The 14,819-nt window shown below is 43.5% G+C and overlaps 1 protein-coding gene across 3 annotated transcripts in view; it reads right to left on the minus strand.

Moving 5' to 3' along the window:
- The window catches only part of RFT1 (RFT1 homolog), a 46,016-nt gene that overhangs the window by 11,060 nt on the left and 20,137 nt on the right, over positions 1–14,819 (minus strand). For all 3 annotated transcript variants that reach the window (XM_041763441.1, XM_041763443.1, XM_041763442.1), the window contains exons 8-11: positions 12,271–12,321; positions 10,801–10,931; positions 9,551–9,695; positions 5,116–5,221 (exon numbers count right to left, since the gene is read on the minus strand). In XM_041763441.1, the coding sequence (XP_041619375.1) occupies positions 5,116–5,221; positions 9,551–9,695; positions 10,801–10,931; positions 12,271–12,321 (433 nt within the window). The remainder of the gene's footprint in view (positions 1–5,115; positions 5,222–9,550; positions 9,696–10,800; positions 10,932–12,270; positions 12,322–14,819) is intronic.

The raw sequence follows: 14,819 nt of genomic DNA on the forward strand, positions 1-14,819 counted from the left end.
GAGGCCACTCCGGTTCTGTACACGAAGGGTGGTAAAAAAGCTGCTATGTCTGTTGAATGCCCAGGTACTGGTCCTCAGGTGGACCAAGCCCCAGGTGCTATGGAGATATACCTGATCAGAGGGGATAACAGGAATACCATACACACGCGCGCACACACAATCCTCCAACAAGGGAGGTGTGTTTTTCACTAACTACGGATCAATAATCAGAATGGCCAACTTCATAACAAGCCACTGAGGGTGGGGACCATCATAGCCCAGTTAGTTATCTGATCTCTTTTCCAAAAAGAAGTAGAGATGTATGATCTTTTTTGTCCCCCCAGAAACAATCTCAGATCCTTGGAGTTGAGACTACAGGTTCACAAACTTTCAAAGTCATCCTCATCCAACTCTAAGTAAAATGTCAATAATGAAAGAAATCAGTACCTAATTCATGCTAATTCAAGCAAGGATGAATTCAACAGTGTGGCTTCTTTGGTGTGGCCATTTGGGAAGAGCTGATAATGATAGGGGTCCACTGTTTATCACTAGAATAGGGTGCTGCCTCTGTTGAACTTTCCAGAACTCACAAACCTATAGCCTTAAAGGTATAAGCCACATCAGGAAAAAAAAATTTAAAGATGCAATTAAAATACCACTTTTTAAACAGAATAAACCTGTCGCAAGAAGGTTCTCTTACAAATGAGAATAAATCCTGCTTAAACTAGGCAAAATTGCCTTGTTCTCCATGGTACCACTGAAGTTCACATAAAAGGTGGGGGCTCCTGGTACTAACCATGACTCCATGAAGTCTATAGAATACTGAATTTCATACAAAGTAGTCAGTGATGGTATTTATACTGGTGTACATTAAAACTGATGGAAATTGAACATTAGGTAAATGAAAAGGATTTACCTTAAGATTTGTAAGCTAATAACCAATGTCAGGATTAAGAAACTGGTGGTCATCAGATAATCCCTTAAGTGCACGGATAAAAAAATTAAAGTTGGCTTTGATCAGAATTTTAAATGCTTTATCTGTGGTATTTGTAAACATTAAGAACCCACTAGCCACCTTAGGGGAAGAAATATGGTTGGCTTTATTTAAAAGTACACCATTGCTCATGCCAAGTCTTAAGTTACCTTGGGTAAACCCACCTTATGCATTCCCACAGGTTACTGAGAAAAATCATGGAGTTTGGGTCAATACCAGTTTATATCTAACCTTATGTGTTGTCTATAGTCACTTTTCTCATCGTTGCTCAAACTCCTCAAAATCCTTACTCCATAAACTTGCCAGCCCATCAATTGTGTCCACCTTGATGTCAAGGCCACCACATTGCCTTTCCATTCTGTCTTCCAGTAGATGAAGTTTCTGTTTCTCAAGGTGAATTTGAGTGTGAGAAACACAAAAGAGGAACTGCCCCAATTCTAAGTTTGCTGACTTAACCCACAAAATGATTTCAAAATTGAATTGCTGGTTTCCTTGAACCAGTTTCTGTATTTTTTTCAGGGGTCTTAAGCTCAGTTAAATGATTTCCAAAAAACATAGCAGGCTCAAAATCGCTTGGGACCTAAATTCCCTTCCACTCAAAAAGAGATCTTAAACCATATATATTTTTTGTGTAGAGGTTGTTCACCTAAAGGGATGTCTATTAAACTAAAAAAAAAAAAAAAAAAAAAAGCAGCAGCAGCCACTTTTAAAATCATTTTAAAAGTGCAAAATTAATGCAAATCAGTGCAAAATTAATGAAAATAATGACTATTCTATAAGGTTTGGTTAACATAACAATTATTTATGAATGCTTAGTTTTTCCATTGCCCCAAGAAGATACTGGGCTTAAAATCAGGCTTATCAGAAGATGGACAAAGATGTTGACTATGGCAGCAACTGAAGTGCTGCTGGCTGAAAACCTCAAGGCACAGCCATCATTGCAGCCTCGGCAGCCATGGTAGGGACGGTGCCAGTGTCTCATGTGTCAATATGAGAAGATCGCACTCATCCTTCACTCAGCAGTTATGAAGTCCAGCTCCATGGTGAACATTCAAGGGCCAAGAAATCAGTCTCGGGCTTTTGCATCACCGTCCCCTGTGCCTAGGAGACTCTGCTTGGTCATCCAGCCAAAATGCCACCTTCTCAGAAGGGCCTCCCAATCTAAAAGAGCCCCACTCTCACTGCATAACCCTGTTTTAGTTATCTGTACTGTGCAAGATTTATTTATTTACTTGTTTGCTCCCCCACCATCAGCTCCAGGAGAGCAGGGATCTTGTCTGTTTTTTTCACTGCTGTACTCCTGGAACTTAAAATGTCCGTTAGAGAACAGAGGCTCAAAAAACACTTATCAAATGAACAGAATAAACTGAGAAAAAATTAACAAAACAGAACAAAAATTCTTCAATAGGGCAGACTGAGGGGCGCCTAGGTAGCTCAGTGGTTGAGCATCTGTCTTTGGCTCAGGTCATGATCCCAGGGTCCTGGGATCGAGTCCCACACTGCGCTACCCACAGGGAGCCTGCTTCTCCCTCTGCCTATGTCCCTGCCTCTCTTTCTGTGTCTCTCATGAATAAATAAATAAAATATTTTTTTTAAAAATAGGGCAGATTGAAAAATCCATCAATTATCTTCAATATATGAAATTATTAACATAAAAGCAACTTGGAATTCAAAGGATGTTCTAATATTTCACATCCAACCAAATGCCCTTTTCTGATTTGGGAAAAAAAAGTTCAGATAATCACTTCTGGGCCTTTTGGCTAAGATCAAGTGAAAAACACTGATTGACCTGAAGTTGTTAAGTAAAAGCCCGTGACTTTATCAATATGGTGTTTTTTATCCAATTCAGAATCTGAAACATCCAATGTAAATCAATCATAACATTTAACTAAGCTACCTAATCCCATCCATAAAAATCCTTGCTAGAGTTTTACATCTGGTTAAATTCAGAATTGAAAAAATGCTGGGGTCTGTGATGAACACAGATGCCATGTGCTCAGACCAGGGCTGGGGGCTGGGCTGCAGTGTTTAATACATCTAGGAAAATCATGCCTGAAGTCACACTTACCTCTTAGGGGAAGTGCGTTACCGCAGATGAGAACTGCATTAGAAGGTGCTCTGGTTCTGTTTAGGATTCTGACTTTTTAGCATACCAGTGCTAGGAATTCTGTTAAAAAGTTTAGAATTCAGGGCACCTGGGTGGCTCAGTGGTTGAGTGTCTGTCTTTGGCTCAGGTCATGATCCCAGGGTCCCAGGATCAAGTCCCTCATTGGGCTCCCCAAGGGGAGCCTGCTTCTCCCTCTGTCTATGTCTCTGCCTCTCTCTCTCTCTGTGTCTCTCTCATGAATAAGTAAATAAAATCACTTTAAAAAAAAAAAAAAAGGTGCTCTGGTTCTGTCTTTTCTCTGTTGACTACTCATATCATGAAAATAATTTTCCAGACGTTTACTTATCATCAAAATCCCATTACAGCTAACTTAAACTAACTTAAAAAGTGGTTTCTTTTAATTCAATGCCACGCAAGAGGAAAGAAAGCAACTAGCCACTGTCTATCTTATATTCCCTCATGATTTGATTGTAAGAGACATTTTAACATGTTAAGCAGGCTTCGAGCTGACTCTCCCCTTCCATACTAATGCTGAAATCATTTCAACAAAATTTCCCTTCAAACAGATAGAGATAACTAGTCCAGAGCTCTTTCCATCATGGCTTACTGCCTCAGTATGTTTACGTTACATCTAAAAATTATTTCATGTTTGAGGTACCTTTCAAACAAAAACACATTATCTCAAAATCAAACTTAAATTGACCTTTTCATCCATGAAAAAAATAAAGGGTGAGGAGGATGGCCGCAAAGTAGTTTTACAGCTACACATTTAACTCTCTGAAGTGAAAACCCTATCTAGACCAATATTTGAAAACTACAGGTTGTGAGTTAAAAGTAGGTGGGGAAATCAGCTGAGTAGGTCATGACATGGCAGTCTGAAAAATGAAATAGAACAGGATTAAAAGCCATCAGGTGTCTTGCACATCATTGGGGTATTTACTACTTCGTGAAGGCCTCACTCACCCACACCCACCTGAATATGTAGAGGGTCATAGGGCTCCACGTAGTTTTACTGATAAGCTGGTCTGGGCTAGTGGTTCCTGAGGCTCTATTATCAGAAATCTCCTGGGGCTGTGTGATGACAAATTCCTTGGACCAAGCCCCTCAAATGCTAGCTCTGTTGGTCTAGGCACTCAAGGCCTTACACAGGTAGCATAAAAGCCCCCAAAGGACCCATGCGTCAGGAGGCAGAGGGATAACCAAGACCGCTTGCCCCATTACCCACAGCCATCCTCTACTGTCTTTTTCTTCTCTTCCTCTCCTTTTTCCCTATCAATTTCATCCTTCTCAACCTCATCCCGTAGTGGTGCCTTAAGATATTACCATGCTACTTCTGGCACTTGGGATACGTCCTGGGTGTGGGTCAGAAGCTCTAAACTAGTTCACGTCAGAATCACTAAGGAGCTTTTAAAAAACACACAAATGCTCAGGGGCCTGCCAGTTCTGCAGGTGTGCTAGGAGAGAGTGGTGGAAGAAGGGCAGGCAGGAATCTGCACATCTAAGGAGCTTTACGGGAGATTTTGATTGATAACCAGTGCTAAGAACCACTGTTTGTGGTGCCAGGGTAGAGGTCCTGATCTGGGGTCCATAGATGGGAAAAAATAGTGGCAAAATGTGTATGTGCATATGGGCCTTTCTCTGAAGAGAGGTGACACAGATTCCTGAACTTCCTCACAGCCTACAAATCACAATTTCAGGGACAGGACTCTGTATCTCGAAGAAGCTCCATGGTAACCCACTGGGGCACTGGGCAAGGAGGTGGGGGCGCAGAGCTGTGCCATCTCTGCAAACATTCAGGTCCAGATTTCTTCCTTCTCCAAAAGGAGGCACAGGATAGTTGCTGTCCCCAGCCCAGTGTGTGGACGACTAACTGTGTGGCACCTGTGCAACTGCTGAATGTCCAGGGATGGTGCTACACTAGTGGGATAGGCGTTACCTCTAAAAGGGCTTTCTGTGAATGCATGTTCAGAATGAAAAGAAAGAAGATTGGTAAGTTATTCAGTTTGGCCATGATTAAAGGAGGGTCTTTACTTACCTGTCAACCTCCTCTTTGCTCATGGCAGCAAATGTGAAACACTCCGTCACTCCATTGATGGCAAGCAGGAGGACATAGAGACAGTAGGAACGCAGCAAAACAGGACCTATAAGGAAACAACCCATCAAGACTCTATAGGAGGCCCACATGCACCAGAACTGGGTTAGGAGCCCTGCTGGTATTGTACATGGGCAGATACATGCTCAAGCCTAAAGTCTTAATCATCTGGAATGATGTCCACCATTCCATAGCCCTGATTAAAATAAAATGCTAAACAAGAAAGGGCAACTGAGGCACCTGCTGGCTCAGTCGGTTGAGCATCTATCTGCCTTTGACTCAGGTCATGATCCTGGAGTCTCAGGATCGAGCCCTATGTTAAGCTCCCTGCTCACCGAGGAGTCTGCTTCTCCCTCTACCCATCACCCCACTTGTGTTTCCCTTCTCAAATAAGTAAATAAAATCTTAAAAAAAAAAGAGAGAGAGGGGATCCCTGGATGGCGCAGCGGTTTGGCGCCTGCCTTTGGCCCAGGGCGCGATCCTGGAGACCCGGGATCGAATCCCACGTCGGGCTCCCGGTGCATGGAGCCTGCTTCTCCCTCTGCCTGTGTCTCTGCCTCTCTCTATCTCTCTGTGACTACCATAAATAAATAAAAAAAAATTAAAAAAAAAATTAAAAAAAAGAGAGAGAGAGAGAGAAAGGGCAAAGGCTAAATCTACAGGAGCACCTGGGTGGCTCAGTCAGTTAAGCGGCCAACTCTTGGTTTCAGCTCAGGTCATGATCTTGGGGTCCTCGGATCAAGCCCTGCATCAGGCTCCATGCTCAGCATGGAGTCTGCTTGTCTCCCTCCCTCCTCCTGCTTGTGCACACTCTCTCTCTCTCAAGTACATAAATAAAATCTTAAAAAAAAAAAAAAAAAGGAGTAAGTCTACAAATGTCTTGCTTAACAACTAAAAGCTTATCTGGCCAGTAAGCAAATCTTTTCTCTTTTTAAATCAGCATGAAGAGCTCTGCTGTTTGAGCACTCAAGGGCACTAGTGGCCCTGAATGCTAAGAGAACTGAGCTGAAGAAAAGACCATGGGGAGAAGCCCAGGGCTCGGGAGCAGCAGCAAACTGGAGACAGAACACACCCACAAATCTGCAGAGAGAATCAGAATAACCATGATGTTTTCTTGCTAAAACATGGTGATGCAGTCCTATAACTCACTAACAAGCTCTGAGAAAATTGCTAACAAAAGACTGGGAGCCCCAAAAATGGAATTGATCCCATTTTAGGAAGGCCATTACTAAGAGGAAGCCAAGAAACTTCTAATAAAACAACCTGTGGCCCAGCAATCCCACTCCTAAATATACATCCAACAAAAATAAATGTACATGTTCACATAACCACTTGTACAAAAATGTCCATAGCAGTTTTACTCATAATAGTCCAAACTGACCATCAACGACAGAAAGAATAAACAGACTGTGAGCATCCATATAAAAAATACTTCTCAAAGAAGCAATCAAAAAGAAAAAAATACTGATCCATGTAAAAACATGGATGAACCCCACAAACTGTATATTGAGAGAAAGAAGCCAACTGCCAAAGTGTCCATGCTGTATGATTTCACTGATATAAAGTCCCTTTTATAAGTAATACTAATCTAGGGCACCTGAGTGGCTCAGACAGTTGAGCATCCAACTCTTTGTTACGGCTCAGGTCATGATCTCAGGGTCCTGGGACTGAGTCCCATGTCTGGGCTCTGTGCTGAGCAGAGAGTCTGCTTGTCCCTCTCTCTCTGCCCCTCCTCTCCACTTGTTCTCTCTCTCTCACTTTCAATGAATGGATAAATAAAATATTTTTAAAAGATTATAAAAGCAAACTAATCTATGGTGATAAAAATCAGAACAGTGGTTGCCTCTGGTGGTGGCGGGTGGGGGGGGGTGGCGGGAGGGCATCGGCAGTTGACTGGAAAGAGTCCTGAAAGAACTTTCTGGGGTGATGGGTATATGTATTTGTCAAAACTCACCAAGCTGTACTCCTTAAGAGTAAAGCATTTTACTTCATGTAAACTAGACCTCAAGAAAGACTTAGTCATTAAAAGAAAAGGGGTGGGGGGCTAAAGCTCCAGAGTCCCAGAATCTGGAACTCACTCATAGTTTATGAAAGCTGCTTAATGTGAAAGATCCTCATGCCAGGGGCACCCTGAATACCTCTATGGCAGTCAACAATTACATGCGGAGTCCCAATGGGGCAGCTGTGAAGCCCAACAGAAAGCTATTTCCCGAGGCCCCTCTGTTGATGTCCACATTTCATCAGGTCCTGTTGTACTTCACCCCCCAAGCTTCTGTGGGAAGTAGCCTGGCTCCCACTGCAGCTGGGGGATTGCTCCAGTGGTGTAGGCAGGACCAAGGGTGTGTCCCAGGGTGGCTCGAGGCTGTGCTTCCTGTTCCCTCCACCCTCTTCTCTTTGGCAGAGAGGGGCAGGGCCCCTCTCACAGCCTGTGCCTCTCACTGCACAACTGAAAGCTCATGGCATGTGTGGGTCTACCTAAAAGTAGAAAGAGAACCGCTTTGAGACATGGAGAACATAAAGTTTTCCACGAAACACTGATTCAAGGAGAAGGCTTCAAGTCCATTTTTTGGAAGAGGTTGAAATTGGGGAATTCATTCAGCACTAGTCTGAAAAGTCAGGAACAGAGCAAAGAGATGTGGGGTGGCATGGAAACGAGGGAAGGAAAGCCAGCAACGGCCAACGAGGGACGATGTACTACCAGGAGCCACTATGGGCTTCACAGAGAACTGGGAGTTTGGTCAAAGTACGAGGGAGCTACAATAAGGAGATGAATGCTAGAAGACCCTGTTGGGACAGTGACACTGATGGAGCTCTGGGCCGGGCAAGAGATGACAATGGTCCTAGCTCACCAAACAGCACATTCTTTTCAGAAACTGAGAAACCAGGCTATTCTTGAGACTCTTCTCGTTCAGAAGATGATACCAAGAGAATATCTTTTTGAGTCTAAAATTGCTTTTCTACAGTGTTATATTAGTTTCATGTATACAATACAGTGATCAACAATTCTATATATTACTCAGTGCTCATTGTGTTGAGTCTAATATTATTAATGGCTCTGACATAAGGCATTAGAAATAGAATGTACTACCTTAGATATCAACTAACACTGACCCTTGTACCTGATAACTACGACCAAGGCTCAAGACTGGCATCAGCCTCTCCCTTGAGCCAAAGGCCCACCCGGTCACAGCTATCAGGTCCATACCTTCTAGGACTCATTACTTCACCAGGTGAACACTGTAATGACGTGACAGCCTTCTCACAACCACGTCCTGTAACTGTGACAATAAAGACTGTTCCTTGGCGATCACCTTTCTAGAAGGCAGTGCTGTGTGAAATGGTTGACTGCCCAGTCTTTGCACAGGACTTAAGAATGGCTTCCTAATGAGCCTCCCCCAACGAGCCTCCCCAGCTTCCTAATGAGCCTTCCTGCCAGTGATGGAAACACAAGCCTCACAGCATGAGCCCCAGGCGGCTGCCAACCACACTACGGTTTCACAGCAGGTGTTTCTCCAAAATGAATGACCTTTGCTCTCGGGTAGAGACTTGGCCCCTCCTCCCCTACTACCCAAAGTTTGGGCCCATTATAGTGGAGACCAAAACATGCCAGTGAACTTGTAAAATGGCACTGGACAAAGCCCCTTTCACTGAGATGTGGCACAGAAAGAAGTCTTCAGAGTTCCTGTCTAGTGACTTGAGGAACTGAAAATATCTTTGCTGACCCCAAGATGAAACATTGCAAATGGACTACCAGCGTATGACCCTGCACATTATGAAACTGGTGAAGTCCCCAAAGCCTAGCAGTGTTGTGAGATGCTCGGTGGCATGGGCACCAGGTGTTTCAAAATTAGATACATTCGATACTTTTGTCCTTCCAGAACCAAGAGTCACTAGATTAAATATGCCATTTTACTTGCCGAGATCAATTTTATTCTCTGCAAATGGCTCTGAGTTATCCTTCAGAGACTTTCATGCATCAGGCTGTGAGATTTATGTGGCATTTACTACCTTCAGATGTGTTTAGTATCAAGCGGAGACTCATTAGAACCTGCTCTCTGCCTTCTTCCCTCACCCAGAGGGTGCACAGGGAAGTGCCCAGCAAAACACATTTTAGGCCTGGGAGGAAAGCCAAGGATTCATAATGACTTCTCCAAGTGAGGTTGGGAGACTGAATGCCCTGGTGCCAGAGCCCCTGGATGGCACTGAGCTGTTTCTGACCTTGAGTGTAGGGAATGGTCTCAGAGCCCCATGCACTGACAGTGCTCCCTACACTGGCAGATACCAACCTATATATATGCACGCAAGTTTTTGAACTGCAAAAGACTCTTCTGTTTCTGTTCAGAAATTAGAACAAATTTGCCAACACTCTTGTGCATACCTGATCCAGAGCTAAGCATGGCCCCTCCATAGATATCCAAAGCCAGCTGAGAATAGGCAAAGCCAAAAATGGTGATGGTCAGGCCGGCCAGCAGGGCCAGCTTGAGCAGGGACTCCAAAACCGCAGCAGCCACAGCAACATCCTCCTGGGGTGGAGGGAGAGGGAAGGAAGTTGGATGAATCACGAGCTAAAGAAAAACCTCACATCTGGCTTTCCTTCTCTGCTGTCTTACAGGTCACTCTTTCAACTGCTGAGAGGTATCCTTGCTTTTCTACAGCCTGTGTTTGTTTTCACAACAATTAGCAAGAGGGAAATGAAGGGAAAAAGCCAATCTGTGCCTCCATAGGTAGTGCAGGGAAGGTTTGGTTTTTAGCTCATTTAGGATAAGTTATTTCAAAGGTTGCTTAGGAAACATTCACTTTCCTCTCTGATATTTATTCTTCAATGGACAGCAAGTTCTTAAATTGCTAGCTGGCTAGTTTTGTCAGTGTGCTTCTCCTGACAAACATCTCCAAATCCTGACGTTCCTGTCAAAGCATGCTTAGGAAAATATTCCTAAATCAACAGAGAACCAGATTAGTTCATTCTGAGATATTGTGCATAAACTGTATTTTGCAAAGTGTCTTCTAAGACACATAAGAGGCTGACTTAGCTTCCTTTTAATTCTAAGATAAGTCAGACATTTTCAATGGTTTTAGAAAAAGGGGTTTCTAACAACCAAATATGCCTGGATTAAAATCTCTTCTGCACTTACCAATCGGAGTAGGCAGATTTCCATGGCCAGAGTGCAGTCTGGGCACATGAATTCACTATATTTAAGGAGCTTAGACACCTGGTGTGGTGAAACCTAATGACCATGTCCTTTCCTCACCACACCATATGCAAGCCTTGCCCCAACCTCTGCCTCCTTTGGCTCACTTTTGGTTCTTGAGAATCTGAGGATGGAGGAGACAATCTCATTCTTCCAGCCAAGCCTAGAGCATGGGTGGCGGGGGGTGGTCTATGCCGCACGGGGAACAGCCGCAGAGAGTTCTGAGAGTTCAAGAATTAGGTCACAAGGAAGGACTAAGGGTAAGAGGGGAAGGGCAAGCCAGGGCAAAAGAAGTGAGCTCAGAGTCCTGACATCATTCATGAAGGTGATGGAAGAATGAAACCCAGAAGGAAATTTCAGATCAAACAAGAGAAACTCATTGCTGTTTATCCTGCAATTGGAGAATTCACTTGAGATAATGACATAAGACCAAGAGTACCTGCTTCTGAAGCGTGGCATCCTTTCCTCTCTCCAGTACCTTAGCAAAGAATATGTAAAAACTCTCCTCTATTGGCTGGAAAATTAACCTGGCCACAAGGGAGCCAAGATTATTTACTATATCATATACACCTATAAGACAAAAAGGAAGAAATGATGATTCCTACTGGTTTTTCTATTTGAATTTTCACAGCACCACACAGTTTTTCTAATTTAATTTTTTAAATTAAACTGAGATAGAGATTCACATGTAGTTCTAAAAAATAACAGATCCATTACCCAGTTTCCTGACAAGTAACATCTTGTGAGAGCATTGCACAATATCACAGCTAGGATGCTGACATTGATACAGTCAAGATATAGAACACTTCTATCACCAGCACCCTTTTATAAAAATCATTAATGCCAGGGGTGCCTGGGTAGCTCAGTCAGTTGGGTGTCCAACTCTTGGTTTCACCTCAGGTCTTGATCTCAGCGTCCTGGGATTGAGCCCCATGTCAGGCTCCAGGCTCAGCAGGTAGTCTGCTTGAGGATTCTCTCCCTCTGCCCCTCCCCCACTCCTTCTCTCCCCCAAATAAATAAATCTTAAAAAAAACAAAATCACTTAAAAATAATTTAAAAATAATTTTAAAACTTAAAAAAATCACTAATGCCAAGTTGGTTTTTAAAAATTTTTCTTGGGATCCCTGGGTGGCGCAGCGGTTTGGCGCCTGCCTTTGGCCCAGGGCGCGATCCTGGAGACCTGGGATCTAATCCCACGTCGGGCTCCCAGTGCATGGAGCCTGCTTCTCCCTCTGCCTATGTCTCTGCCTCTCTCTGTCTCTCTCTCTCTGTGTGACTATCATAAATAAAAAAAATAAAAAAATAAATTAAAAATTTTTCTTTCCATTACCTGAGGATTACAGTCAAAAATAAATATGAAAAGGGGTGCCCGGGCAGTTCATTTGGTTAAGCATCTGACTTCAGCTCATGTCATGATCTTAGGGTCCTGGAATTGAGTCCTAAACTGGGCTTCATGTTCAGCAGGGAGTCTGCTTGAGAATTCTCTCTCCCTCTCCCTCTGCCTCTCCCCCCAGTCATGTTCTCTTAAATAAGAAAGGAAAGAAAGGAAAGAAAGAAAGAAAATATTGAGACCTATCTAGCTGTATAAATATGGAGCAGATCTGTGATGGTCACGATGAGCTCCCTTTTCTCTTAGCACTCCAACCCCTCCAATGGGTATCAGAGCTCTGCAGAAACCAGGGGATCTCAAACGAGGGCCTGCCAGCTGAGTCATATGGCGGGGGGGGGGGTAGTCACTGCATGCACTGTAGATATTTGCAAAGACCTGCAATCTTCAGGAATCATTTTATTACAGCCCTCATCTTTTATAATCATCAGGTTTATTATTCTTTATTAAATGTATCAAACTGCTGAGAAAAATATTAGAAAGTATCTACTAACGGTGTTCACTACAGCATTTTCATCTTACCTTGATCACCAAAATTTAACACGTTCAAAAAAGTCATTATGTATCGCTCACCTACAGACAGAGAAGCAAAATAATTAGCATTTCAAGGGCACATTATTTTCTTGTTTCCTTCTTATTGTCTATCAACTTTTCAGCTGGCAAATACTCTCAAAGAAGAAAAATTATATAACCAATTGAAGACATCTTCCTCATCCAAATGTTGATTTCAAATAATCTTAAAATAGTAACAACTGGGAGAGTGCTAGGGGATTTATTGACAGCAAATCTCCAAACCATTAAATTAAAAACAAAACAAAAATCAATAAAACCAGTCTAATAACTTAAAAAAGGAGGGGGGTGGGAAGATTACAAAAATGTTAATAATAAAGATGATTGTCCCAAATTTTAAGTGTAAGTTCTGTGAAATGATAGGTCCATGATCATGTGCATACACTCATCAAGTTGCCTCCCTGGGTGGAGAAAGCTCCATGGAGGCTGAAGAGGCTCTGGAATGCAAGCTCATGATTCAAATCTAAGGCTAACGCCTTCAAGGTGAAGACACCAACCCAGAGCCCCATCCCCACCTTCCATAAATTTTATTATCCATGAGTAGAAAACACAGTCCACTATGGAGACGGAGCTCTGAAGAATGACCACAGCCTAGAGGGCAAATTCTCACCTCCTACCAACCTGCTCAAAAAGGAAAACAATATTCAGAAGCCAGAAGCAGTGAGGTTCTTAGGTCTCCCTTTGGTCTTGGCCTCCCTGCAGTCTCCCAGCACTGTGTCTGAGGCAGGGTCCTCTGTAGGCCTTCCCAGGTGGGGCCCACAGGACAGCACTAGGTCCTATCTGCATCTCTGCACTGCTCTGATTCATCCTCACTGCTAACAGTCCCAGCTTCAACAATACAGATCTTAAGGCCACCCCTCCTTTCACACCTTTAAATTGCTCTTTAGTGTTTGCAAAAACTCCAGGTTCCTTAATTCTGCATTTGAGGCCTTTGTAAGTTGAGGCCCGTGCTATGTTTTTAGTGCTCTTTCACCGACTTCATCCCCACCTCCCAGCACTACACTGTCATCCTCTGGTTTACCTGACCAGCTTTTAGCCCTTCTGAGCTGCTCAGGTTTGGGCTGGGCCCCTCCTGCTCCCAGCCTCGGCTCTTAGCATGCTGACCACCTAGTCTGGCTTTTCCATAGGGACCTGACTCTGCTCTGGTACAACTGCCCTCTCCTCCCAGTCTCTAAGCTTCCTGGGGACAGGAACTACATCTCCCTCATTTCTCTGTCCCTGGTTTCCTAGCAGAACTCCAGGAAATGCAAGAGCACTTGAGAGACACTAATGTTTCCAAGTACACCCCTCACAGCATCTTGGGTGAGAGAATGAGCTCCTTGAGGCTGTGGCCTATAACTCATTCATCTGTATATTCTCAGCACCTGGCACACAGTGTTCAGGAAATGTGGGGGCAGAATGTAACAGCATCTATATTTTTGCTATTACAATGAACGGTTTCAACTTTTTTTAGAGTTGTAGTTTTTAAAGAAAAAATAATTGGGGGGGCGGATGTTCTCTTATCCAGCCACTTCCTTATTTCACAGCAATGGAGACGGAAGCCCTGAGAGATTCCCAACAGCCCTCTGCTGTCACACCAGCAAAGGTCTAGCCATAGGGCAAGCAAGCAATCGGTACCACATTCAGGCCTGGTTTACACCTGCTGCCGTCTAGCTACTGCAGCCCAGGCAACCAATTTGCATGGACTGGATCCATTCCTCAACTCGTTTAAACTGCTCTTAAAACTTTGGGAGAAAGTACATAAAAGCAAACACCCTTTCCAAATTCCCTCTATTGATTTTCCTTATTCTAACAATGTAAACTATCACAATATACAATTTCACTACAGGTACCTTTCTTTATCAACAACAAATACTTGTTGAACACCAAGCATGTGCCAGTCCCAGCAGGGTATTGGGGAGACAGTAGTAAACAGCGCATCCTGCTCCCAATAAACATAGAGTTAAGGCACCTTCACTCAGCTCTCCAAAGGCTTCTGACCCTTTCCCCAGAAGTCCTGTGAACAAGTTCTACTTTTGTAATGGCAATGTTATAGGCTCAGGCTAGAAATAAGCACTCTCAGGGCTCAAGAGCCCTCAGACCCCTCCTGATCCCATCCCTTAACTCACAGACGGGGATAGTGAGGCTTAGGAGAGTTATTTCCCTTTAAAAGCATAATTAACAAAAAATAAAGAGGGAAAAAGGAAAATAATAATGATGGCTATATTAGAATGCTAGAATTATAGGGAACTTTTTTGTATTTTCCAACATTTTTGAAACAAGGTTATACTATTTTTACAATTAAAAGATAATGTTTGAGGGGCGCCTGGATGGCTTGGTTGGTTAGGCGACTGACACTTGATTTTGGCTCAGGTTATGGTCTCAGGGATATGAGATCCAGCCCTGCATCTGGCTCTGTGCTTGGGATGGAGCCTGCTTAAGATTCTCTCCCTCCCTGTTTCTGGCTATCAGCCCTGCAGCTCACACACATGTGCACTCTCCCTTGCTCTCTTAAAAAGACA

Source organism: Vulpes lagopus, chromosome 7 (assembly GCF_018345385.1).
Source record: "Vulpes lagopus strain Blue_001 chromosome 7, ASM1834538v1, whole genome shotgun sequence".
In the NCBI taxonomy this organism is placed as follows: Eukaryota; Metazoa; Chordata; class Mammalia; order Carnivora; family Canidae; genus Vulpes; species Vulpes lagopus.